This window comes from Somniosus microcephalus, chromosome 32 (genome assembly GCF_052327205.1).
Source record: "Somniosus microcephalus isolate GS21.2 chromosome 32, FLI_Smic_1.0, whole genome shotgun sequence".
Lineage (NCBI taxonomy): Eukaryota > Metazoa > Chordata > Chondrichthyes > Squaliformes > Somniosidae > Somniosus > Somniosus microcephalus.
In genome coordinates, this window is record NC_141018.1 from 19,044,863 (window position 1) to 19,071,953 (window position 27,091).

General features: G+C 47.4%; 1 protein-coding gene across 3 annotated transcripts in view; it reads right to left on the reverse strand.

Annotated features, from left to right (window-relative positions):
• malt3 (MALT paracaspase 3) overlaps positions 1-27,091 on the reverse strand; it is a 156,521-nt gene that overhangs the window by 113,719 nt on the left and 15,711 nt on the right. For 2 of the 3 annotated variants that reach the window (XM_085972196.1, XM_085972195.1), the window contains exon 2: positions 14,836-15,015. The exons of the other annotated variant lie outside the window; for it this stretch is intronic. In XM_085972196.1, coding sequence (XP_085828322.1) covers positions 14,836-15,015 — 180 coding nt within the window. The remainder of the gene's footprint in view (positions 1-14,835; positions 15,016-27,091) is intronic. 3 annotated transcript variants of the gene reach the window in all.

Consider the following 27,091-nt stretch of genomic DNA (forward strand, 5'->3'; position numbering starts at 1 on the left):
CTGCACAGTGAGACACATGTCTGGTTAAAATTGGAACCATTTTGCCATGACATGAATGATGCAACGCTGCACGAACGAACTTCAAACTACAGAGGCGTTCCTCTCGCCAATCACTGAGAGTCAGCAGAAGTCGACCACACTGAGTTAGAGAATGTGGTGTTTTAGAAAGATGGATCCATTGAGCACCAGCCATAATCTTGAGGAGGCAATTCTAACCTAACTTGCCGGTCAGGAAACTGAGGAGGGGGGGGGGGGGGGTGGGGATCAGCTGTAACACTGGCTTTACACTCCGCCCGATTTTAATATTGACTGTTCCAGAATGATCTAGCACAAAAACTGCCCATTTGGCCCATAGAAACATAGAACATAGAAAAATAGGGGCAGGAGTCGGCCATTCGGCCCTTCGAGCCTGCTCCACCATTCAATATGATCATGGCTGATCCTCTATCTCAATACCATATTCCCGCTCTCTCCCCATACCCCTTGATGCCTTTTGTGTCTAGAAATCTATCTATCTCCTTCTTAAATATATTCAGTGTCATAGAGTCATAGAGTTATACAGCACAGAAAGAGCCCTTCGGCCCATCGTGTCCGCACCGGCCATCAAGCCCTGTCTATTCTAATCCCATTTTCCAGCACTTGGTCCGTAGCCTTGTATGCTATGGTGTTTCAAGTGCTCATCTGAATGCTTCTTGAATGTTGTGAGGGTTCCTGCCTCTACCACCCTTTCAGGCAGTGAGTTCCAGATTCCAACCACCCTCTGGGTGAAAAGGTTTTTCCACAAATCCCCTCTAAACCTCCTGCCCCTTACCTTGAAACTATGCCCCCTGGTTATTGACCCCTCTACTAAGGGGAAAAGTTCCTTTCTATCTATGCCCCTCATAATTGTGTACACCTCAATCAGGTCCCCCCTCAGCCTTCTCTGCTCTAAGGAAAACAACCCCAGCCTGTCCAGTCTCTCTTCATAGCTGAAGCGCTCCAGCCCAGGTGACTTGACCTCCACAGCCTTCTGTGGTAAAGAATTCCACAGGTTCACCACCCTCTGAGTGAAAACATTTCTCATCTCAGTCCTAAATGTCCTACCCCGTATCCTGAGACTGTGACCCCTCGTTCTAGACCCCCAGCCAGGGGAAACATCCTCCCTGCATCCAGTCTGTCTAGCCCGGTCAGAATTTTATACGTTTCAATGAGATTCCCCGCTCATCGAGTCTGCGCCTGTGTTTTTCTTCACCCAGTCTAATCCCACTTATCTTGCTCGCACCTGATATCCAACATTCCCTTTTTTCTAGCAGCTACTTAAAGTTCCTTTTAGAAGAAGTTACGGAGTCTGCTCCTAAAACCGCTGGCGGCGGAGAATTCATCATGCAGGCGTGTAAACAAGAATGCAAAACTCAGATCAGCAGCAAATAAGCAGAGGAGGGGGGAAATAAAAACAGCGCCTTTCAAGCCTTGTCCCAAACAATGGCCCAGAAATTTGGGTCTCCACAGGTGAGTACGCATGGGGTACTCACCCGTAAGCCCGATGGAAGTGCCAGTTTCCTGCATGCACTGCGCATGCGTGGGAAACCGGCACTTCCGTTCCTCTGAACGAAGAGGTTCAGAGGTCGAACGTGTGCGCGGGGGAGGCTGCGCGTGCGCATTGAACTTCGTTTTTTTTTTTTTAAAACAGGTTTTCCCGGGAGGGTAAGTCTGCAGAATTTAGAAATATAAAAAGCAGGCGTAAGGCCTGCTTTTTACAAGGTAAGTGGTGAATTAATTAAAACATTTTTTCCACAGGTTTATTATATTTAAATACTTTAAAGCAAGGTAAGTTTATTTTTAGCCCCGTTAGAAAATAAAAAAATTTTCCCAAAAATTTAAATTACTGTTTAAAATAGTTATTTCATGTAATTTATAGTTTATTTAAAAAATGTGATTTAAAAAAAAAAAATTATTTGAAGATTTAGTGCTATTTTGGGGCCGTAGTATTTATAAGTCTTGACAGGTCTTTCTGTCAGACTTATGAATGGAGCATTCCCTGCTCCGATTGGCTCCCCATGGCCCACGTGATCCCAGGGGATGCATCGAACTAACTGCACCCCTGGGATACGCAAGCACTGCGCGCCGGCAGCTGGACCAGGCCCCGGATTGGAATTCCACGCGGGCCCACAGCTCAATGGCCAGCGCGCAAGGTAAGTGCAGATCGGGGGCTTGCACCCGCGGGAAGCCCCCGACCTGAATTTCTGGGCCAATATAACTCCATCAGAACAATGTGGCACAGAACAGTGACTACACTTCAAAGTAATTCATTGGCTGTGAAGTGCTTTGGGACTTCCTGACGACATGAAATTGTCGCTCCTGGTTCTTGCAAGATTTTCTCAATTTATTTCCCCCACCGCAACACACTTTTCCGTTCTCCGCCTCAACAGGGTCCCCCATCCCCGTAACCCTGCAAGTTTATTTCCCTCAAGTGCCTATCCAGTCTCCCCTTGAGACCATCGAGTGTCTCCGCTTCCACCACTTCCGTCGGCAGCGAGTTCCAGGTCCTCACCAGGACGGACAAATAAGGCAAGGGAATACACAATGAGTGGTAGGACCCTAGGAAGTACAGAGGATCAGAGGGACCTTGGTGTACATGTACATAGATCCCTGAAGGCAGCGGAACAGGTAGATAAGGTGGTTAAAAAGGCATATGGGATACTTATATTCTATGCCTCGGCTAATGAAGGCAAGAGCAGGGAGGTTATGATGGAGCTGTACAAAACGCTGGTGAGGCCACAGCTGGAGTATTATGTGCAGTTCTGGTCGCCTCACTATAGGAAGGATGTGATTGCTTTGGAGAGGGTGCAGAGAAGATTCACCAGGATGTTACCTGGGATGGAGCACCTCAGCTATGAAGAAAGACTAAACAGGCTAGGGTTGTTTTCCTTGGAGCAAAGAAGGCTGAGGGGGGACCTGATTGAGGTGTACAAAATGATGAGGGGCATAGATAGGGTAGATAAAGAGGAACTTTTCCCCTTAGTAGGGGGGTCAATAACAAGGGGGCATAGATTCAGGGTAAGGGGCAGGAGATTTAGAGGGGATTTGAGGAGGAACTTTTTCACCCAGAGGGTGGTTGGAATCTGGAACTCACTGCCTGAAAGGGTGGTAGAGGCAGGAACCCTCACAACATTCAAGAAGCATTTGGATGAGCACTTGAAATGCCATTGCATACAAGGCTATGGACCAAATGCTGGAAAATGGGATTAGACTGGACAGGGATTGATGGACGGCGCAGACGCGATAGGCCGAAGGGCCTCTTTCTGTGCTGTATAACTCTATGACTCTATGACTCACCAATCGCTGTGTAAAATAGTTTTTCCTCACATCCCCCCTGTATCTCTTGCCCAAAACCTTAAATCTGTGTCCCCTAGTCCTTGTACCATCAACTAGTGGGAACAGCCTTTCCCCGTCCAGCCTATCCAAACCCGTCATAACCTTGTACACCTCGAGCAAATCACCCCTCAACCTCCTTTGCTCTAATGAAAACAAATGCAGCTTCTCCAACCTGTCCTTGTAGCTAAGATCCCCCATCCCCGGAACCATTCTGGTAAATCTCCTCTGCACCCTCTCAAGGGCCTTCACATCCTTTAAATAAAAAGTACAACCAGGTTGTGACTCGGGAGCGGTTAGAATCCGGAATTGAAACAAAAGCCCCCGTTAATATTTCTGTCAGAAAGAGAAACTCCAGTTCTCCAATTGACTTATTTAAAGAGACTGGTTCGAAATCACATTTCCAACACAGACCCATTTTCAGTAAAACAGGAAAAGCAAAGTTTCACAGAGGATGTGAAGAGACGGTCAGGAGCTCGTGGCCACCAGCTGCCACAGAAACTACTTGCAACATCACAGGAGGGCTTTGGTAATGAGGGGGGGTTTCAATTTCTTACCTTCTACCCCCTCTCCTTTCTCCCATTCTTCCCTGAAGTCATTGGGGGTAATTTTCAACTTCACCACCTGAGCAGTAACTTGGCAGAGTGGATCACCCGCCCCCCCACATTGTAGAACCCCTCCAGGGTACCTTTTAACAGGTGCCCCCCAATACTAGGATTCAGGAACAGGAAGTGTGAGCGATATTCCCTCCCTAGCCTGGGCACTGCGTTGGTGGTACCTCTCCAGTGCTTTGAGGTGCCTGCTGTACCTGTCTACAGAGCAGTAGTGATACCCACCCTCCTGTATGCCTCAGAGACATGGACCATGTACAGCAGGTACCTCAAAGTACCGGAGAGGTACCAGCAATGCTACCTCCGCATGATCCTGCAAATCCATTGGCAGCATAGGCGCACCAACATCAGTGTTCTCGCTCAGGCCAACATCCCCAGCACCAAAGCTTTGACCACGCTCGATCAGCTCCGATGGACGGGCCACATCGTCCGCATGCCTGATACGAGACTCCCAAAACAAGCGCTCTACTCGGAGCTCCGACACAGCAAGAGAGCCCCAGGGGGGGCAGAGGAAACGCTTCAAGGACCACCCTCAAAACCTCCTTGAAAAAGTGCAACATCCCCACCGACAACTGGGAATCCCTGGCCCAAGACCGCACAAAGTGGAGGAGAAGCATCTGGGAAGGCACCGAACACCTCGAGTCTCTTCGTCGGGAGCAAGCGGAAGCTAAGCGCAGGCAGTGCAAGGAGCGCACATCGATCCAAGCACCCCACCCACTCGCCCCTTCAACCACCGTCTGCCCCACCTGTGACAGAGACTGGAGGTCCCGCATTGGACTCATCAGTCACCTGAGAACTCATTTTTAGTGTGGAAGCAAGTCAACCTTGGTTCCGAGGGACAGCCTAAGAAGAAGACTAGCCTGGGTCACGGGAGGTCAATCGTCACCCTATCATAGATCAGCTAACTCAACACTCACAGGGGACTGAACCCAGGACCTTACTAGTCTGTACAGCTTGGTGTCATCACACAATGTGTTTATCCAGTGAACTATCAGGAGAGTCACGATAGTCTTGCAATTTCGTTAAAAGATCGATTTTTTAAACTGGAAGTTCAACAGAGGAGAACTTTTCTATGTGTTAATGACCACAATGCACCACAAACCTCTTGTGGGGGCAGGGTCACACTCCGAATGAAGCAAGCGCCGAGGCTCTAACCTCAATCAGGTCACTGGGTACAGACTGGTGGCCAGGGTTTTTTTTAATATTCGTTTATGGGATGTGGGTGTCACTGGCAAGGCTGGCATTTATTGCCCATCCCTAGTTGTCCTGGAGAAGGTGGTGGTGAGCCGCCTTCTTGAACCGCTGCAGTCCGTGTGGTGAAGGTACTCCCACGGTGCTGTTAGGTAGGGAGTTCCAGGATTTTGACCCAGCGACGATGAAGGATCGACGATATATTTCCAAGTCAGGATGGTGTGTGACTTGGAGGGGAACTTTGGAGGTGGTGGTGTTCCCATGCGTCTGCTGCCCTTGTCCTTCTAGGTGGTAGAGGTCGCGGGTTTGGGAGGTGCTGCCGAAGAAGCCTTGGCGAGTTGCTGCAGTGCATCTTGTAGATGGTACACACTGCAGCCACGGTATGCTGGTGGTGGAGGGAGTGAATGTTTAAGGTGGTGGATGGGGTGCCAATCAAGCGGGCTGCTTTGTCCTGGATGGTGTCGAGCTTCTTGAGTGTTGTTGGAGCTGCACTCATCCAGGCAGGTGGAGAGTATTCCATCACACTCCTTACTTGTGCCTTGTAGATGGTGGAAAGCCTTTGGGGAGTCAGGAGGTGAGACACTTGCCGCAGAATACCCAGCCTCTAACCTGCTCTTGTTGCCACAGGGTGGTAGGGAAAAACAGCAGAGACACCCGACGTGTATCCTAGCAGAGCACCATTGCCACAGAGCGGAGTCGCAGGTCACCAGCTTGCTCTCGTACCAGGGGTGGCAACATTGAGCAGGGATTTACCGAGCCTGGCAACGGGAGGTAGATGAATCATTAGAAGACACTGGCCGAGCTTTTTTGGAGAGCCCATACAACTGGCGGGGCCCAGCGTGCAACATTGAACTGAAAATCGAAGGCACTGCACACGCGCAGTGCTTTAGATCCGCCCGATTGGTGCGAGGCTCCAGTCTTTAACTCATGGCTGCTTCAACTTCAATACGGATACCTTAAGTTAGCTCTCTCGTACAGTCAGGCTTAGTAACCCCTCCGCCTATTTCTCTCTGATATCATCAGCCTTCACTCTTCAAAGGATTGCTGCCTTTGTGTTTGACACATTTTTTTCTTCTGTTTTTGGGCAGGAATAACACCCAGAATAATCTTTTGCAATATTTTACATTGGCCCAATACCACTACCACAAGAAAGAAGACAAGAAAAGACTTTAATCATAAAAACAGAAAATGCTGGAAATACTCAGTAGGTCAGGCAGCATCCGTGGAGAGAGAGAAACAGAGTTAACGTTTCAGGTCTGGGACCCTTATGGATATGGGACAGGTTTTTAAGCAAGTGTAGGAGCAGGGAAAGGGGGTAGGGGAGGAAAGAACAAAAGGGAAGGTCTGTGATAGGATGGAAGGCAGGAGAGATTAAGAGACAAAAGGGATGATGGTGCGAGGCAAAAGGAGATGGTGATGGGACAAGTTAAGAAACAAAAGATGGCTCTAGATGAAGTGTAAATGGCACGGGCAGAATGATCGACAGCTGCCATGTGGGAGAGAGAAAAAAAAAAATGGAAAAAAAGATAGGGGCAGGGGTTATGGTCTGAAATTGTTGAACTCTATGTTGAGTCCAGAAGGCTGTAAAGTGCCTAATCGAAAGATGAGGTGCTGTTCCTTGAGCTTCATTGGAACAGTGCAAAAGACTTTAGTACGCTGATTCACCTAGCGACCATTTACTAAAGAACAAATTTTGCATTTATATAGCACCTTTCACAATGTCCCAAAGTGCTTTACAGCCTTTTGAAGTAACTTTTGAAGCATAGTCACTGTTACAATGTAGGGAAACGCCAACAGCCAATTTGTGAATAGCAAGATCCCACACACAGCAATCCCATTAAACGACCAGAAAATGTGTTTTTCTTCAAATTGATGTTGGTTGCGGTGATAGAACGTGGGCCAAGACACCTGGAGAACTCCCTTGCTCTTCACTGATCTTTTACGGCCAGCTGGGCAGATAGGACTTGGTTTAGCGTTTCATCCGAAAGACGGCACCTCCGACAGTGCCGCACTCCCTCAGTGCTGCACTGGGAGTGTCAGCCTAGTTTATGTGCTCAAGTACGTGGTGTAGCGCTTAAACCAACCACCTTCTGACTCAGAAGCAAGAATGTTGCCACTGGGACAAGGCTGGCATCGTTCCAGTTATATTTTAAATACCTCAATCCAGTAGATCATTGCAAATATTGATCACCCTTTCAGTAAAGGCATTTTTTTTTTCCAAAGTCTGGTAAAATTTACTTTTAATTCATTTAAATTTCTCTCTCTTCTGGCCTGATGTACCATAAAGTCAAATTCTCGGTTTACCCAGCTGTGCCATTTAACAATGAGTTCACGCCTTAATCTTTCTTCTCTCTAGACTGTTAAGTTTCTCTTTCTTCATAGCTCATCCTCTTCATGCTTGGGATCATTCTTATTTCTCTTTCTCTGTACCCTCTCCAATGTACAGGAAATTATTTTTTATCCGGCACCGACGGGACCGGCGTGGTGCCGATTGATCAAAAAGCCCGGGTTACAGAGAGGTATTCTTACCAAGGTACGAGAGCCCCGTACACGGCCACAGGTGCAGGAGTCCCGGTTACACGGCCAAAGATCCAGGAGTCCCTGTTGCACGGCCACAGGTGCAGGAACCCCGGTTACACGGCCACAGATCCAGGAACCCCGGTTACACGGCCACTAATATATAGTAAGACTTACCTGAACCTACTCCTGAATTTTGCCGGTTAAGAGAGATTTCTGGATATTTAGGTGCCGGTTAAAAGAGGGTTTCCTGTATATTCCTTTTGAAGTGTTGCAAATGTATGCAATCTCAAAGGAAGACCTCCTTTAAAGTAAGGTATTCATCAAATTAACAGAATTTGAGAAACAGTTTTCGGTACTGCACTGGAGCGTCACCCTAAATTGTGTGCTCAAGTCTCTGGAGTGGGACTTGAACCCACGACCTTCTGACTCAGGAGAGAGCGCTACCAACTCTTGTTTACGTGCATTCCCACACCTTTGTCCAATATTTCATTAAAGGCCCACCGCCGGTGGCTCAGTTCCCATCTGAGTCAGGAGGTTGTGGGTTCAAGTCCCACTCCAGAGACTTGAGCACAAAAGCTAGGCTGACACTCCCAGTGCAGTACTGAAGGAGTTCTGCACTATCAGAGGTGCCGTCTTTCAGATCAGATATTAAACCGAGGCCCGGTCTGCCCTCTTGGGGGGGGACATTAAAATATCCCATGGCACTATTTCGAAGAAGAGCAGGAGAGTTCTCCCCCATATATTTGGTCAATATTTATCCCACAACCAACATCACCAAAACAGATTATCTGGTCATCATCACATTGCTGTTTGTGGGAGCTTGCTGTGTGCAAATTGGCAGACGCGTTTCCTACATTACAACAGTGACCACTCTTCAAAAAGTACTTCATTGGCTGTAAACTGCTTTGGGACGTACGGAGGTGGTGAAAGGCGCTATGGAAATGCAAGTTCTTTCTTTCTTCTTCGCCTACCACCCAGGAGGGCAGCAGGGGGTAGACAGGATGACTTGCTCCCTCTGAGGGGACATGCTTCGCTTCACCTTGAGGCTTACCAAGGAGGAAGACAAGATAAGTACTTCACTGTGTGTGGCAAACCACACGTGTCTGAGGGTGGGGTTGGTTCTCAGAGTTTGGTACCACACCAACCGGTTGCACTGCACTGGCTCCCCACACTGTTTGTAGATAACATTTAAAAAAATGGCCATTAAAGAAAGACTTGTATTTATATAGCGCCTTTCACGATGTCCCAAAGCACTTTACAGCGATGAAGTACTTTTTGAAGCGCAGTCACTGTTGTAATATAAGCAACAATTTCAACACAGCAAGCTCCCACAAACAGCAATGTGATAATGACCAGATAATCTGTTTCAGTGATGTTGGTCGAGGGATTAACATTGACCAGGACACCCCTGCTCTTTTTTGAAATAGTGCCATGGGATCTTTGATGCAACGCTCTATTCAAGAAAGGAGGGAGACAGAAAGCAGGAAACTATAGACCAGTTAGCCTAACATCTCTGTCATTGGGAAAATGCTGGAGTCCATTATTAAGGAAGTAGTAGCAGAGCATTTGTAAAATCATAATAAAACCATGCTGACTCTGCTTGGTTGTATGAAAGGGAAATTGTGTTTGACAAATTTGCTAGAGTTCTTTGATATTGTAATAAGCAGGGTGGATAAAGGGGAACCAGTAGATGTAGTGTATTTGGATTTCCAGAAGGCATTCGATAAGGTGCCACATAAAAGGTTACTGCACAAGATAAGAGCTCACAGGGTTGGGGGTAATATATTAGCATGGATAGAGGATTGGCTAACTAACAGAAAACAGAGAGTCGGGATAAATGGGTCATTTTCCGGTTGGCAAACTGTAACTAGTGGGGTGGCACAGGGGTCAGTGCTGGGACCTCAACTATTTACAATCTATATTAATGACTTGAATGAAGGGACCGAGTGTAATGTAGCCAGATTTGCTGAGGATACAAAGATAGCTGGGAAAGCAAGTTGTGAGGACACAAAGAATCTGCAAAGGGATATAGATAGCTTAAGTGAATCGGCAGAAATCTGGCAGATGGAGTATATTGTGGGAAAATGTGAGGTTATCCACTTTGGTAGGAAGAATAAAAAAGCAAATTATTATTTCAATAGAGAGAGACCAGAAAATGCTGCGGTGCAGAGGAATCTGGGGGTCCTTGTACATGAAACACAAAAAGTTAGCATGCAGGTACAGAAAGTAATTAGGAAGGCAAATGGAATGTTGGCCTTTATTGCAAAGGGGGATGGAGTGTCGTATCAGCATTCCGTAGGGACTGCTCCCTCCGCGACACCCTAGTCCGCTCCTCTATCACCCCCAACACCTTCCCGTGCAAGCGCAGGAGATGCAACACATACCCTTATACCTCCTCCCCTTCCCACTGTCCAGGGCCCCAAACACCCCTTCCAGGTGAAACAGCGATTTACTTGTACGTCCTGCAATCTAGTGTACTGTATTCGCTGTTCACGATGTGGTCTCCTCTACATTGGGGAGACCAAACGCAGATTGGGTGACCGCTTTGTGGAACACCTCCGTTCAGTCCGTAAGGGGGACCTCGAGCTTCCGGTCGCCTGTCACTTTAATTCACCGCTTCACTCCCACTCTGACCTCACCGTCCTCGGCCTCTTGCATTGTTCCACGGAAGCCCAGCGTAAGCTCGAGGAACAGCACCTCATCTTTCGATTAGGCACTTTACAGCCTTCCGGACTCAATATCGAGTTCAACAATTTCAGATCATAACCTCGGTGTATGTCTTTTTTTCTTCTCCCCCACATGGCAGCTGTCTTTCATTCTGCCAGCGCAATTTACACTTCATCTAGAGCCATCCTTTGTTTCTTAACCTGTCCTATTACAGGAAACTTTTTTTTATCCGGCAGCGACGGGACCGACGTGGTGCCGGTTCATCAAAAATTCCGGATAACCGAAAGCTATAGTAAAAGATACAGAGCTGAGAGCAACAAACCCTGTTGCTTAGCAACAGGTTCAGAACAATGGCCACAAGTTCCAAGCGTCTCTGTAGCTTAGCAACAGCTGCAGCCACACCCTTGCACAGCAACAGATCGAGGAAGGCAAGTAATAAAACTTACCTGAACCTACTCCTGAATTTTGCCGGTTAACTGAGATTTCCGGTTATTTAGGTGCCGGTAAATCGAAAGTTTCCTGTACCATCTCCTTTTGCCTTGAATGTCTCTTAATGTCTCTTAACCTCTTCTGCCTTCCATCCGATCACAGACCTTCCCTTTTGTTTTCATCCCTGCCCCCATTTCCCAGCCTCTACACTTGCTTAAAAATCTGTTCCATTTCCTGCTTGTTTTCCAGTTCTGACGAAAGGTCATCGACCTGAAACATTAACTCTGTTTCTCTCTTCACAGATGCCTGCTGAGTTTCTCCAGCATTTTCTGTTTTTATTTATTATAAAAGTAGGGAAGTCTTGCTACAACTGTACAGGGTGTTGGGGAGACCACACCTGGAGTACTGCGTACAGTTTTGGTCTCCTTATTTAAGGAAGGATATACTTGCATTGGAGGCAGTTCAGAGAAGGTTCACGGAGTTGATTCCGGAGATGAAGGGGTTGTCTTATGAAGAAAGGTTGAGCAGGTTGGGCCTATACTCATTGGAGTTTAGAAAAATGAGAGGTGATCTTATTTGAAACATATAAGATTCTGAGGGGGATTGACAGGGTAGATGCAGAGAGGATGTTTCCCCCCGTGGGGGAATCTAGAACTAGGGGGCATAGTTTCAGAATAAGGGGTCGCCCATTTAAAACAGAGATGAGGAGGAATTTCTTCTCTCAGAGGGTCGTGAATCTTTGGAATTCTCTTCCCCAGAGAGCCGTGGAGGTGGAGTCATTGAATATATTTAAGGTGGAGATAGACAGATTTTTGAACTATAGGGGAGTCAAGGGTTATGGGGAGTGGGCGGGAAAGTAGAATTGAGGCGAAGATCAGATCAGCCGTGATCTTATTGAATGGCGGAGCAGGCTCGAGGGGCTGAATGGCCTGCTCCTGCTCCTATTTCTTATGTTCTTATGTCCACCTGGGAGGGCAGACGGGGCCTTGGTTTAAAGTCTCAGCCGAAAGACGGCACCTCAGACAGTGCAGCATTCCCTCAGTACTGCCCAAAGTGCATCTCCCCAGTGTTCTAGCTCTCCAACTGGCATCCGTTGCATTTTAAACACCCCTAGAATAACAGGGGTGGGAGAAATCTCCTCTTCGAGGGAGAATTCTAGTGGGACTGGACTCCTCCCACCTCACTCCCCCATCCACCTCTCTGTATCTGCCCAGTCCTGACCCATTTTCCAGGGCTGAGAGTGAGGCCTTCAGCGGGTGTCTCTGGGTCAAACTGGAAGGAGGCTTCAGGATGTTGAGGCAGTGACGAGGAATGGCAGTACATGTCCAAACCAGGATGTGTACGACTTGGAGGGGAACTTGGGAGGGGATTCATGTTCCCATGATAATGCTGCTCTTGTTCCTCTCAGTGGGTGAAATCACGGGGCTCGGAGGTACTGTCAAAGTAAGCTTGGCAAGTTGCTGAAGAGCACTGTGTAGGGCATACATAATGTAGACATGGAGTGATGGTGACGGGGCGGCGGGTGCGGTGGGTAATGAGTCCGGTATCAGGGCGCCAATCAAGTGGACTGCTCTGTCCTGGACGATGCTGAGTTTCACTGGGTATTATTTATTTTTATTTATTCATGGGATCGGGGCGTCGCTGGCATTTATTGCCCATCCCTAATTGCCCTCGAGAAGGTGGTGGTGAGCCGCCTTCTTGAGCTGCTGCAGTCTGTGTGGTGAAGGTACTCCCACAGTGTTGTTTGGGAGGGAGTTCCAGGAAGGATTTTGACCCAGCGACGATGAAGGATTGGCGATATACTTCTAAGTCAGGATGGTGTGTGACTTGGAGGGGAACTTGGAGGTGGTGGTGTTCCCAGGCACCTGCTGCCCTTGTCCTTCTAGGTGGTAGAGGTCACGGGTTTGGGAGGTGCTGCCGAAGAAGCGTTGGCAAGTTGCTGCAGTGCATCTTGTAGATGGTACACACTGCAGCCATGGTGCGCTGGTGGTGGAGGGAGTGAATCTTTAAGGTGTTGGATGGGGTGCCAATCAAGCGGGCTGCTTTGTCCTGGATGGTGTCGAGCTTCTTGAGTGTTGTTGGAGCTGCACTCATCCGGGTAAGTGGAGAGAATTCCATCACACTCCTTACTTGTGCCTTGTAGATGGTGGAAAGGCTTTGGGGAGTCAGGAGGTGAGACACTCGTCGCAGAATACCCAGCCTCTGACCTGCTGGTGTTGCCACAGTATTTATGTGGCTCGTCCAGTTATGTTTCTGGTCAATGGTGGCCCCCAGGATGTTGATTGTAGGGGATTCAGCGAAGGTAATGCCGTTGAATGTTAAGGGGCGGTGGTTAGACGCACGCTTGTTGGAGATAGTCATTGCCTGGCGCGAATGTTACTTGCCACTTATCAGCCCAAGCCTGAATGTCGTCCAGGTCTTGTTGCATGCGGGCATGGACTGCTTCATTATCTGAGGAGTTGTGAATGGCGCTGAACACTGTGCAGTCATCAGCGAACATCCCCATTTCTGACCTTATGATGACTGACCTTATTACTGCAGCTGCCCCCTTCTAGGTGAGTGGTGAGTATAATATGGGGCTAAAAGGGTTAAATTATGAGGACAGGTTGCATAGACTTGCATTCCCTCGAGTTTAGAAGACTAAGGGGTGATCTAATTGAGGTGTTTAAGATGATAAAGGTGATGATAGGGTAGATGGAGAGAACCTATTTCTCTGGTGGGTGATGGCCAGAACAAGGGGGCATAAACTTGGCATAATTGGACCTAGGCTGTTCAGGGGTGATGTCAGGAAGCACTTCTTCACACAAAGTAGTGGAAATCTGGACCACTCTCCCCCAAAAAACTGTTGAGGCTGAGGGGAGGGTCAATTGAAAATTTCAAAACGGACATCAATGCCTTGTAGTTAGGCAAGGGTATTAAGTGTTAAGGAACCAAGACGATTAATTGAAGTTAAGATACTGATCAGCCATGATCTAATTGAATGGTGGAACAGGATCAAGGGGCTGAATGACCTCCTCCTGTTCCTATGTTCCTTTTCACCATTAGGATCCAAATCCAGCCCAGACTGCCCAGACTGCAGGGATGACAGTCTCCTCTCTCTGCTTGCAAGAATCCTGTGTGAAGCGAGTTTGGAAGTTCTCAACTTAATTCCGTGAGCTACAGGCCGACGGAACAAAAGCAAGATTAACCAAATACACTTTACAAAGGACTCGGAGTTGGCAAAGGAACACACCGGGCAGGATTCACAGCCGGCACACCGGGCAGGATTGCTGGAAGACAGGAGATTATTTGATTCTTGGTTTGAACTTGCAGTCTATTGGCTTCGTGCTGTGCGCACTTTTAAATAAACTAGGCTGTAACACACTCTCGGATGTTGAATGCGCTAAGGGACATAAAGAAGAAGAGTGGGGTGTGATCTACAGCTGGATGCCTGAAGACGACGATGTAATGAAAAGCAAGCTTAATATATGCAAATGTTTTGGAACAGAAAGGGTCGTGGAAATCCGGAACTCTCTCCCTCAAAAAACTGTTGAGGCTGGGGGACAACTGAAAACGTCAAAACTGAGATTGATGGATTTTTGTTAGGCAAGGGTATTAAGTGTTAAGGAACCAAGACGATTAATTGAAGTTAAGATACAGATCAGCCACGATCTAATTGAATGGCGGAGCAGGCTCGAGGGGCTGAATGACCTCCTCCTGTTCCTATGTAGATGACTCTCCTGACTTGAGCCTTGTAGATGATAGAAATATTTTGGGGGGTAGGATGGGAAGAGTACCCATCCCCCTGTAGCCGCAGTGTTAATATACTGGTCCAGTTAAGCTTCTGGTCAATGATAACTAGTTCAAAATTATGCCCGCTGGTCCTAACACCCCATTTAATTTTATATAAGATTCCTGATCGACCTTAAACTAAGCACTTACAACATTACATTACAGCAGTGACTACACTTCAAAAGTACTTAATTGGCTATAAAGCACTTTGGGACGCCCTGAGGTTGTGAAAGGCGCTATAGAAATGCAAGTCTTTATTCAATATTTGATATATTCCAGTTGGATTCTTTCTTACCTGTCTTTTCTCTGGGTTGTACGGTTAAACTTTTTTTAAACCTTTCCTCCCAGCTCATCCTCCTTACAGCCGGAATCTTTTCGGTTTCCCGTCTCTGCACCTTTTCAAGGATATGGGTTCCCGCACATCTTTTTCGCCTTGCTAAAACAGGCAGGCGGCCGGTCAATGAACAAGGAGTCACTGTCATACAATTAAAAAAAAAAGAAACCCGATAACATCCTGTTCGCTTGCATTCACAAATTCTCGCATTAGTCACTCAGTGGCCCAGAGAACCTCCTGATCCTGGTGGATAGGAGAAGTAAAAGCAAACAGTGCAACCACATCCGTCTTATTTTAAAGAGGCATATTAGGCTCAGACCCAAGCTCAGAAAAGTCCCTAGAGTTCCAGAGTTTGGTGTACGTTGCAGAATCAGTTTCCCACATTACAACAGCGACTACACTTCAAAAGGACCTCATTGGCTGTAAAGCATTTTGGGACGTCTGGAAGTCCCAGCATGCTACTGGACAAGCACATTTCAATCTTGTGCAGTTTTGGTCGCCTTATCGGAGGAAGGATGTTCTTGCCATGGAAGGAGTTCAGCGAAGATTCACCAGGCTGATACCTGGGATGGCAGGTTCAGGTTCCTGTAATACCCTGATGCAAGAGGCCATGTTATGTTGGCTGCTAGGAAAGTTTGCAAAACAGTGAAAATTTTACATCAATTTTGTCTTTTAAACTAAGAAAGCGGTAGGACTGGACTCAGTAACATCACTGAGTCACCCAAACATAAAAACATAGAAGATAGGAGCAGGAGTAGGCCATTCGACCCCTCGAGCCTGCTCCGCCATTCAATGCGATCATGGCTGATCATCCAAATTCAGTACCCTGTCCCTGCTTTCTCCCCATATCCCTTGATCCCTTTAGCCTTAAGAAATATATCTAACTCCTTCTTGAATATATTTAATGAATTGGCCTCAACTGCCTTCTGTGGTAGAGAATTCCACAGGTTCACCACTCTCTGGGTGAAGAAATTCCTCCTCATCTCTGTCCTAAATGGCTTACCCCTTATCTTTAGACTGTGACCTCTGGTTCTGGACTCCCCCACCATCGGGAACATCCTTCCTGCATCTAGTCTGTCTAGTCCTGTTAGAATTTTATAAGTGTCAATGAGATCCCCTCTCATTCTTCTAAACTCCAGCGAATATAAGCCCAATCGACCCAATCTCTCCTCATACTTCATTCCTGCCATCCCAGGTATCAGCCTGGTGAATCTTCGCTGCGCTCCCTCCATGGCAAGAACATCCTTCCTCAGGTAAGGCGACCAAAACTGCACACAATACTCAAGGTGTGGTCTCACCAAGGCCCTGTACAACTGCAGCAAGACATCCTTGCTCCTGTACTCGAATCCTCTCGCTACGAAGGCCAACATACCATTTGCCTTCTTAACCACCTGCTGCACCTGCATGCTTGCCTTCAGCGACTGGCGCACAAGGACACCCAGGTCTCGTTGCACGTCCCCTTTTCCCAATCTATTGCCCTCAGTTCACAAAGGATAGAGTTGACAAATGAGCGCACCTGGAGCAGAGCCTTGCATGGTATGAGCACGGAGCAGGAAGTTGGGAATAGAGATCAGCAGCCTTACACGATTCTGAATGAATGAACACTTGTATAGCGCCGCGACATCAGAACATATACTCCAAGAACAGTAGTGGAAAAAACATGCAAAAAGCAAGATAAGGGCTAGTATCAATGACCTCAAGGGCACAACAGGAGTGATTAGCAGAAGTATTAAAGCACATAACCTACATGCCTCAAGAGTCTACTGGAATTTCATGAGGAGTTAACTGAGTTTAATTAACAGGAAAAATCTCGTGGATACAATTTCCTTGAATTTTCAGATGGTAGTGGATACAGTTCTATAGGCGAGGCTTTAAATTTAGGTGTCTCAGATTAATGGCAATTTAAGTGGCATAGAGTGAAAATGAGCTTGATAACAGAAAGCAGCTGATGATATATTGTCTACCTATTCTGGATCCCCCAACTTTACATTATTTGTAAATGATATGGATGAGCATACCTCTAGCAATAATACTAAGCTTCAGGCTAGGAGCAGTCAAAGCAGATGGGTTTGCTTTTACCAACATTTCAGGTGGAGGGAGTTACTATTCGCCTGGGTCTTAATGTCAGAGAGGCAGTTGGATAGGCTAGCAACAGCAGCGCATCAATGGTGGAGGTGCACAGGTAAGGCAGCATGTCATACATGGAGCTTCCGCTCGCCTGTCACTTTAATTCTCCGCTCCACTCCCACTCAGACCTCTCTGTCCTCGGCCTCTTACACTGTTCCAATGAAGCTCAACGTAAGCTCGAGGAACAGCACATCTTTCGATTAGGCACTTTACAGCCTTCTGGACTCAACATAGAGTTCAACAACTTCAGACCATAACCTCGGCCCCAATCCTTTTTTTTCTCTCTCCCACATGGCAGCTGTCTTTCATTCTGCCCGTCCCATTTACACCTCATCTAGAGCCATCTTTTGTTTCTTAACTTGTCCCATTACCATCTCCTTTTGCCTTGCACCATCTCTTAATCTCTCATGTCTCTTAATCTCTCCTGCCTTCCATCCTATCACAGACCTTCCCTTTTGTTCTTTCCTCCCCTCCCCCCTCTCCCTGCCCCTACACTTGCTTAAAAACCTGTTCCATCTCCAACTTTTTCCAGTTCTGACAAAGGGTCATCGACCTGAAACGTTAACTCTATTTCTCTCTCCACAGATGCTGCCTGACCTGCTGAGTGTTTCCAGCATGTTCTGTTTTTATGTCATATATGGAAGCTGGCTATGCTTTCAGACGATACCATTGAACGGCACCGTGTAAATGATGACGACAAGGGTAAGCCATTGGTGGAAGTAATTTAGTGAGAAAGAACTTGCTTTAATAGAGCCCCTAATCACCACCTCAGCACATCCCAAAATATTTTACAGTGAATTACTTCTAAAGTGCAGTCACTATTGTTATGTCAACAAATAGTATGACCATATTTGGAACATGCATATAATTCAGAGACTTAGGGGTGTATACAATTGAGGGGCCTAGATAGAATGGATAGGAAGGATCCATTTCCCTTAGCAGAGAGGTCAGTATTCAGGGGGCATAAATTTAAAATAATTGGTAGTAGGATTTGAGGGAAGTTGAGTTGAACTTTTTCACCAGAGGGTGGTGGGGGTCTGGAACTCACTGCCTGAAAGGGTGGAAGAGGCAGAAACCCTCATCACATTTAAAAAGTACTTGGATATGCACTTGGAAGTGCCGTAACCTACAGGGCTACGGACCAAGAGCTGGAAAGTGGGATTAGGCTGGATAGCTCTTTTTCGGCTGGCACGGACACGATGGGCCGAATGGCCTCCTTCTGTGATTCTACTACCTGCAAAAGGACAATGACACAATGGAGAGGATTCAAAGAAGAGCAACAAAATGACATAAGTTACGAAAAAAAAATCTAACATAACACATTCAGTGGTCAAACTGAGATTGAGAGGAGACGCACCCAAGTCTTCAAAATGCTGAGAGGGATAGATAATGCAAACAGGTTATTGGACGGAAGCCAAGATTTCATAACGAAACGATGCATTTCAAAATTAGCACGCCTGAAGTGAGATGAGCTTAGAATGTGTTTCCTCCCAAGTATAAATAAACATACTGTCAGCAGCAGTTAATCTTTTATTGATCAATGTATTTGCATGAATATCTACTGACAGAAAATGTTGAGGTTTAAACATGGACAAATACAGAACATCACGAATCCTGTGCGGCTGGGACTGTGGAAATATTATTTGTGGAATGCAACCAGTCAGGGTTGAATCATATTTGCTATCTTGGGGTTTTGCTCAAGAGGGTCAGTGAGAAATGTTAGAGTTTTATCTCCCATGTTTTAGTTGCGATTATTTATCCTAGATAAATTGGGTTGGGTTTGTAATATTGCACATTATTCACAGTCTGAAGAAAGTAGTGGGCCTTTTTGCTTTACATACTCCCAGGCCTCACGCCACAGAGGTTCAAACGGTTTGCTGTCTGCCTAGGCCCGTGCCCGCATGACTCCCCCCTCCCCCCATGACTCCCCTCCCCTCTCCCCTCCCCCCCTCTCCCCATGACTCCTCTCCCCTCTCCCCATGACTCCTCTCCCCTCTCCCCATGACTCCTCTCCCCTCTCCCCCATGACTCCCCTCTCCCCTCCCCCATGACTCCCCTCCCCTCTCCCATGACTCCCCTCCCCTCTCCCCCATGACTCCCCTCCCCATGACTCCCCTCCCTCTCCCCTCCCCATGACTCCCCTCCCCTCTCCCCTCCCCCTGACTCCCCTCCCCTCTCCCCTCCCCCATGACTCCCCTCCCCTCCCCATGACTCCCCTCCCCTCTCCCCTCCCCCATGACTCCCCTCCCCTCCCCATGACTCCCCTCCCCTCTCCCCTCCCCATGACTCCCCTCCCCTCTCCCCTCCCCCATGACTCCCCTCCCCTCTCCCCTCCCCCATGACTCCCCTCCCCTCTCCCCTCCCCATGACTCCCCTCCCCTCTCCCCTCCCCCCATGACTCCCCTCCCCTCTCCCCATGACTCCCCTCCCCTCTCCCCTCCCCCCATGACTCCCCTCTCCCCTATGACTCCCCTCTCCCCATGACTCCCCTCTCCCCCATGGCTCCCCTCCCCCCAAAAGTTAAAATTGGGCCCATGATGTCTCCGCTGGCTGGCCTGTCTGGTATCCCACCATGGGAACCTGTCTATCACCAGGCAGTGAGCTGCTATGGGATTTAAGGAAAGTGACCATCCCATTATTTCTAATTGACAATCAAAATGGCTTTAAATAGCAAGCCAAAAAGAATAGTGGGAATTTGTAAACTGAATCTATCATCATAACACTATTACATCAGAAATTAAAATCCCTTCCAGGTTAAATTAGATAAAAGTCACAAAATGCTGCCCCTCTTTGGGGCTAGTGTAGGGTTGCCAACTCCGGCTGGTCGTATCCCTGGAGCTTTCTTCACATGACCTCCCACCTCCGCCATTGGTCACCCAATACGTCCATCCCCGTGACCCCTTCCTCCTTCCCACAACAATTGGAAAGCAAACAGACTCGTCATTGGCCGACTGGATGATTCTTGACTGTCAATCAAACAACCTTTCTCTGACCTCCGTTATTTTTATAACTATAGGACAAAATTGTTCCAAGAAAATAAAAAATGCACAATTTTTTTTTTTAATTCTGAGATTCTTCCCCCCACCCCCCCCCCTCCTGGGTTTTCTGCTAACTGCAGTAGATTCAGTTTACAAAAGGTTGAATTCCCAGGGGTGCAGCGTTCATTTTGACTTAACGTTTAAAAGCCATCGTGAGAGAAATATTTCCTTAAATCCCATAGCAGTTCACCGCCTGGGGATACAAAAGGTCCTATGGTGGGACGCCACTTCCATTTAATACTCCGATTAATTTTCAATTCCTGGAGAATCCAGGACAATTCCGGGAGGGTTGGCAACCCCTAGGCTAGCGGGCCTCATCAAAATTCAGTTGCTGATCGGTGACAGGCAGTACCGTTAACCCCAGGGAAAAGTCCAGAACGACTGTTACTGAAAACCTTCCAGCCTTCCCAGCCACTCCTTATCTGAGGAAGGAGGAAGGATGTTCTTGCCATGGAGGGAGTGCAGCGAAGATTCACCAGACTGATACCCGGGATGGCAGGAATGACGTCCGAGGAGAGATTGGGTCGATTGGGCTTATACTCGCTGGAGTTTAGAAGAATGAGAGGGGATCTCATTGAAACTTATAAAATTCTAACAGGACTAGACAGACTAGATGCAGGAAGGATGTTCCCGATGGTGGGGGAGTCCAGAACCAGGGGTCACAGTCTAAGGATAAGGGGTAAGCCATTTAGGACAGAGATGAGGAGGAATTTCTTCACCCAGAGAGTGGTGAACCTGTGGAATTCTCTACCACAGAAGGCAGTTGAGGCCAATTCATTAAATATATTCAAGAAGGAGTTGGATATATTTCTTAAGGCTAAAGGGATCAAGGGATATGGGGAGAAGGCAGGGACAGGGTACTGAATTTGGATGATCAGCCATGATCTCATTGAATGGCGGAGCAGGCTCGAGGGGCTGAATGGCCTACTCCTGCTCCTATCTTCTATGTTTCTATCAGTACAGTGAACAAGGTGGTGCAATACTTAGTTAAAGTTTGCCACATAATTTTAAGAGCACATATACTCTGGGGAATGCGGTGATTCTACCAAACAAGTCTGAACAAGGGTTTCTGAACGGCAAAGGCAATGACACAAGCAACCGAGACAAATTAAAAATTGAAAGCAGGCACTTGAGTAAACCAGTCACCGTGAGAGTTTTGGTATAGTGAAAGTGAAACTGGATCAAACGTGATCACTTTAACCCATTCCCCACTGCAGCAATCAAAAGCAAGTCTGCAAATGAAAGAGACATTCCGGGCAGGATTTTCATTGGGCCGTGGAGGCGGGATTGGAGGCGTGTGGGGGGTTAAAAATCGCGAAATCGAAGGGGGGCACGAACCCATCCCGCCCCCCATGCCAGTTTCAAAGGAGGCGGATACCCGACCTGTGCTGGGAGCCGTCTTCCCGAGGCGGGAAGGGGATTAGTGCCAATTAACTGCCTGTTAACAGGTAGTTAACAAGCAGTTTTTAGCCTAATCCCTATTTTTATTCCTGAAGTGTGGGATTCCCGACGGCTCCAAACCACGCCAAGTTAGCGAGGCGGACCATCGGGCTGAAGGGTTCGAGATGTCCGGTGTTCAGGTGAGTGATGGGCGCATGAGTGCAAAGGTAAGTGTGTTTAGTGTGTGTAAAGTGTTTAAAGAAGTTTTACTTACCTTTACAGCCTTTCTTCCTTCAGGTCTCGGGAGTCCCTCATCTCACCGGCACAGAAAGCAGAATGGCCGCGAGCTGTCAAAAGTTGCAGCATTCAGCTTTCTGTTCTGGAGAGATCTCTAAATCATCCTGAGAGGAAGGAATTAACTTAGTGTACAGATTGTCAGTGTTTGACAGCTTCAAAGAACTGTCAAACATTGATATTTCATCTGTCAAAAGCTTTTGACAGATGAAATGTCAAACTGTGACGTCACCTGTTGCCGGGTGGCCCTTAATTGGCCTGTTGAGCCCGCTGGGCAGGCTCAACAAGGTCAATCAAGTGAAAATCGAGTGGGTTGGCCACAACTCGATGGAGGCGGGACTACAACCCCGAAAGTTGTAGTCCCGCCTCCTACACGCCTCCAGTATCAAAATCCAGCCCTCTGTGTTAACAAGCAACTTCCATTTAATAGACAAGATACGACAGGACTATATTGTTCCCAGTACTGATTAATTGTCCCACTCCATCTACAACAACATGATGCATTTATATAGCGCCTTTAACATAGTAAAAGGTCCCAAGGCATTTCACAAGAGTGTCATCCAACAAAATTTGACACCGAGCCAAAGAAGGAGACATTAAGGTGACCAAAACCCCAAGCAGATGTCTAACCTCTCATTGACAGAAGGCATTCCCTGTACATCCAGCAGATGAGTTCAGACTGCAGATAGAGACTAGAATCTGGAAATGTCAGATTTCTAGGAGGATTGGAGAAGACAATTCACTAGTGGCGGACCAATGACTTTGTTAATTAATGGCCATCTGGAAAGGTTTGCACTGCAGCATCTGCTGTGTGTTGTCAGGCAACAATACAATCAGAATGATCATAAACCCCCAGAGGGAGTCTTAAATTAACCACTTCTACAATTTGGATCACTGATCCCACCAAATCTGTTCGTAAACCAATCATTGATCTCGATCAATCTGTTCATAATCCAACCAATCGATATTAGGGCAGGTGACCAAAAGCTTGGTCAAAGGGGTAAGTTTTAAGGAGAGTCTTGAAGTAGGAGAGAGAGGTAAAGAAAGAGAGGTTTTGGGAGGGAATTGCAGAGCTTCGGGCCCAGATGGCTGAATGTACAGCCATCAATGGCGGAGCGAAGGAAATTGGGAACACGCAAGAGGCCAGAGTTGGAGGGATGCAGAGATCTCGGAGGGTTGTAGGTGGGTACAGCGACAGGGAGGGGCGAGACCATGGAGGGAATTGAACACGAGGATGGGAATTTTAAATTTGAGGCGTTGGAGGACTGTGAGCCATTGCAGGTCAGTGAGTATAGGGACGATAGGTTAGCGGGACTTGGTGCTTACACAGGCATTTCTTGCCAAGTTTTAATATTTGCTGTAATCTTAATCTTTCAAAGAGGAGTCATTGTAATACATACTAACATTACCAGTATAATCTATCTTTGTCATTTGGCATTCACGTTCTGCATCCAATGACTCCTGGTACAATCAGCTTCGAGTCCAGATTCAGGTGCCACTGCAGGTTATATTTATAATTAAGGACAATTTCTCTCCTTGTGATGAAGCAACAATTAGGTATCACCGCAAAAGCGCTGAGCAAATCACCCCCACAATGCCAATGAATTGAACCTTTGTGTGAATAAGTCATACATGACCGATGAGTGATTCCAAGTTCAAGTCATTTCAATTTGAGACTCATGATTACAGACTCAACACATTAAATCATTTCCTGCTCCATTGTAACACGTGCTCGCATTTCTCTGTCAGACTTGGATTCAGAGGATTGTTCACTGTCAAATCCCCCACTTTAAAAGAAAAAACATTTCCATGTCCTCCCCTAACTAAATATTGCAGGAGTCCCTCCCACTTTGATGTTTGGCAGGAGCTACCTTGTTTAAACCGATGAGCCTCACTGCAAAACTCTTGCGCCTATTTAAAAATTCTTTTAATGACACGTGGGTTTTTAACTTCCACGCACGGCCGAACCCGCAGCAGCACGAGGTGAGGGGATCAAGGGGGTGATTTTATCAGCCCCGAGGAGGCGGGACTGCCGGGAAAATGGCAGAATTTGGGGGCAGTTGGCAAAGCCCGCCCCCAATCCGCCTCCGTGCCATCTTCCTGGGAGGCGGGTAGCCGTCCCACACCGGGCCCCGTATCCTTGGAGGCGGGAAGGGATTAAAGCCTATTAACTGCCTGTTAACAGGCAGTAAATAGGATTATCCCTTTTTTGCCCTCACACGTGCGGGCTTCCCGACGGCTCCAAAACCCGCCAGCTCAGCGAGGCGAGTACTGGGTCTGCGGGGGTCGGTGTAAAAATGTGCTGTGAAGGTGAGTGATGGGTGCAAGAGTGGAGAGGTGAGTATCTGAGGTAAGAGCAAAGTGTTTTTAAAAGTGTACTTATCTTTGTTTCTTCCTGCAGGCTTCAGTCGGTTTGTATACGGAGAGTCTCGCACCTCCGTGTTGCAGATGAGAGATGGCCGTTGCATTCTCAGATGCAACAACCATCTCATTTCTGCAAAAGAAAGAAGGTTGATGAGGTCTTGTATGCAAGACCTCATCAAACTGCAGAGATTGTCACTGTTTGACAGCTTCACAGAGCTGTCAAACGATGACAATTTATCTGTCAAAAGTTTTTGACAGATGAAATGTCAAACGCTGACGTGCTCTGCAACCGGCTTTCCCTTAATTGGCCTGCTAAACCCGCTGGGTGGGCTTAACAAGGTCAATCAAGGGAAAGTAGCGTGGGTTGGCCAGAAGTTGGTGGAGGCGGGACTGAAACCCGACAAGTGGGAGTCCCGCCTCCAACGCGCCTCCATTCACAAAATCACCCCCCAAGTTGCCAATCGGTTTAGGAAAGTTGGACTTTAGGGCTCATGTGCTACCTTCTCCGATACTGAAAGCAGGAGCAATGCCTGGGATAAGACAGCATTGGGATACCCATAGCGAGTGAGGTCCAGCTTTGCCCTGCAGTGTAAATGTCGAGCTCGGTGTGTGTAGAGCCTCATTTGATGGGAGCACAGGTCAGAGATCAGAACGGAGAAGTCAATGCGGTCAATTGGTGACAATTTATTTGAATTACATAGAGTGCAGACAGAAACAGGCCACTTGGCCCCACTGCTCCCAGGGCCCATCACTCTGGTTTATGCCCCTCCCACCCCTCTTCATCTAACCCCATCAATATATTCTTCTATTTCTTTTTCCCCCTCATGTACTAACTTCCCCTTAAATGCAGTTGTGCTATTCACCTCAACCACTCCCTGTGGTAGCGAGTTCCACATTCTAACCACCTTCTGGGTAAAGAGGTTCCTCCTGAATTCCTTACTGGATTTATTAATGACTACCTTATATTTATGGTCTCGCCCGCAAGTGGAAACTTCTCTCTACGGCTACCTTATCAAACCGATTCATAATTTTAAAGTCCTCTATCAGGTCACTCCTCAGTATTTCCTTTAAAAAAAAAAGAGCCCTAAGTTTAACATAATTTCTTCGCTTTTCAATTCTACAGGAAACTCTCTGGTATCCGGCACCGATGGGACCGAGATGGTGCCGGTTGATTAAAAATTCCGGATGACGGAGAGGGTTATCTACCGAGGCTATTTTTAACAAACAAAGAGTCAGACTCCTGTTATTGAGGTGTTCGGACTTCCGACAGCGCCAAGAAGCCAAGTAGTGGCAGTTTGGAGAACTACCCCCCACTGACTAACTCGACCATCGCAGGAGACTCGGACTCGGCAACATTTCCGGTTATTGAGGTGTTGTTTTCGGAGTATGAATTTTGCCGGTTAATAGAGAATCCCAGATATTTAGGTGCCGTTTAAACGAGAGTTTCCTGTGTCTGCCACAGATCAGGTGTGCCGAGCACCACGGCCAATTCTTCCCTTGCTCCCAAAGACTACAGGGACCCGAAAGGCCCATTCAACGAGGCACTCGCAAAGCAGCAGCTCATCGATATGCTGGTTAAAAAAATCTGGCACGAGGCCCGCACGTTCTGTCCAAAAGCTTTTTCACGTTGATAACACAAAAGCACGAGCCAGAAATGTTAACGATTTATTGTTGCGAGTCACCATGTCAACTATTTCCCCAATCAATTTTCTTCTGGCAACTGTCAGGACACAGTTGCAGGCTCTGGACACTAGGCGACTCTGGAGTGAGTTTCCAAAGTCTCTTCTCCGTGCACCCCCCCGCCCTCCCCCCATCCAAACTCTGTCACCATCTTGTATATACACACACACAAGAAAAGCTTATATTCATCAACTGATGCGAGCAATGTCACGGGTAATTTACTAGGAAATATTAAGCATTACCTTTCCACTGGTATATTCACTAATGGTACAAGCAGGTCTCTGTCTCGGAGTTGTAAATGAGAAACCAGCAAGCATTAGACATGCAAAATGGGCCTCAGAATCTCTAGGCTGGGAAGTGAGAGAGAGAGAGAGAGAGAGAGGGAAAGAAAGTCATGCTGGGTTCCTGCTCGTGATTAGTCTCCAGTGAGTCCTGTTGGCAGTGCAGATGAGGACAGGATCTGATTTGGCTGTAGTTGAGCTGCCTGCCGAAAGTCTCACGCACATACACTTGCGTGCAGTGCGGAAGGGTTACGGCAGCTTGGACCTGTACCCCAGCAAGAGCCACCATCCACGGGGCAGGAGTGGAAAAGAAAGGAACTCCAGAGGGTGCTATATAAATGCAAGTTGCTGTTGTTGTTGTGCAAGAAAGGAAAAAGCAGACCGAACGACATCTCCCAACAATCACCTGTGCTTACAATTCCCACAATGCTTCAACCGCAATGAAAAGCCTCGGTCTTCGAACACCTTAACAGTCTTAACTACCCATGTTTAAATCCCTTCTTCGCCTCGCGCCCCCCCCCCCCCCACCCCCCGCTATCTCTGTAACCTCCTCCAGCTTTACAGCCCCTCCCCACCCCAGAATTCTCTGATCCTCTAACTCTAGACTCTTTACACTATTATTGGTGGCCATGCCTTCAGCTGTATAGGCCTATGCTCTGAAATCCCCCCCCCCCCCCCCGACTAAAATCCCTCTGCCTCTCCAACTCCCTCTCTTCCTAGAAGATGCTCCTTAAAACCCATCCCTTTGACCAAGCTTTTGGTCACCCTTCTTGATATCTCCCACTCTGGCTCGGCCTCCTCGTTTACCCCTCTTTGATGGGACATTTGTACACGTTAAAAGTGCAATATAAATGCAGGTTGTTCTTGTTCATATTAAGCATTCAATAAAAAAGCCATGGTTCACACAAAGGCTTAATTGTGCAGCAGTGGCGCCTACTATTTAGTTTCAATGAGTAAGGAAAATTCCCCAATTATTTTCCAGGAACCAAGCTTAAACCATTCTGGGAAGAGCTCTTTGAAACTTCTTTCCAATTTCTTTCCCTGGAAAGGCGC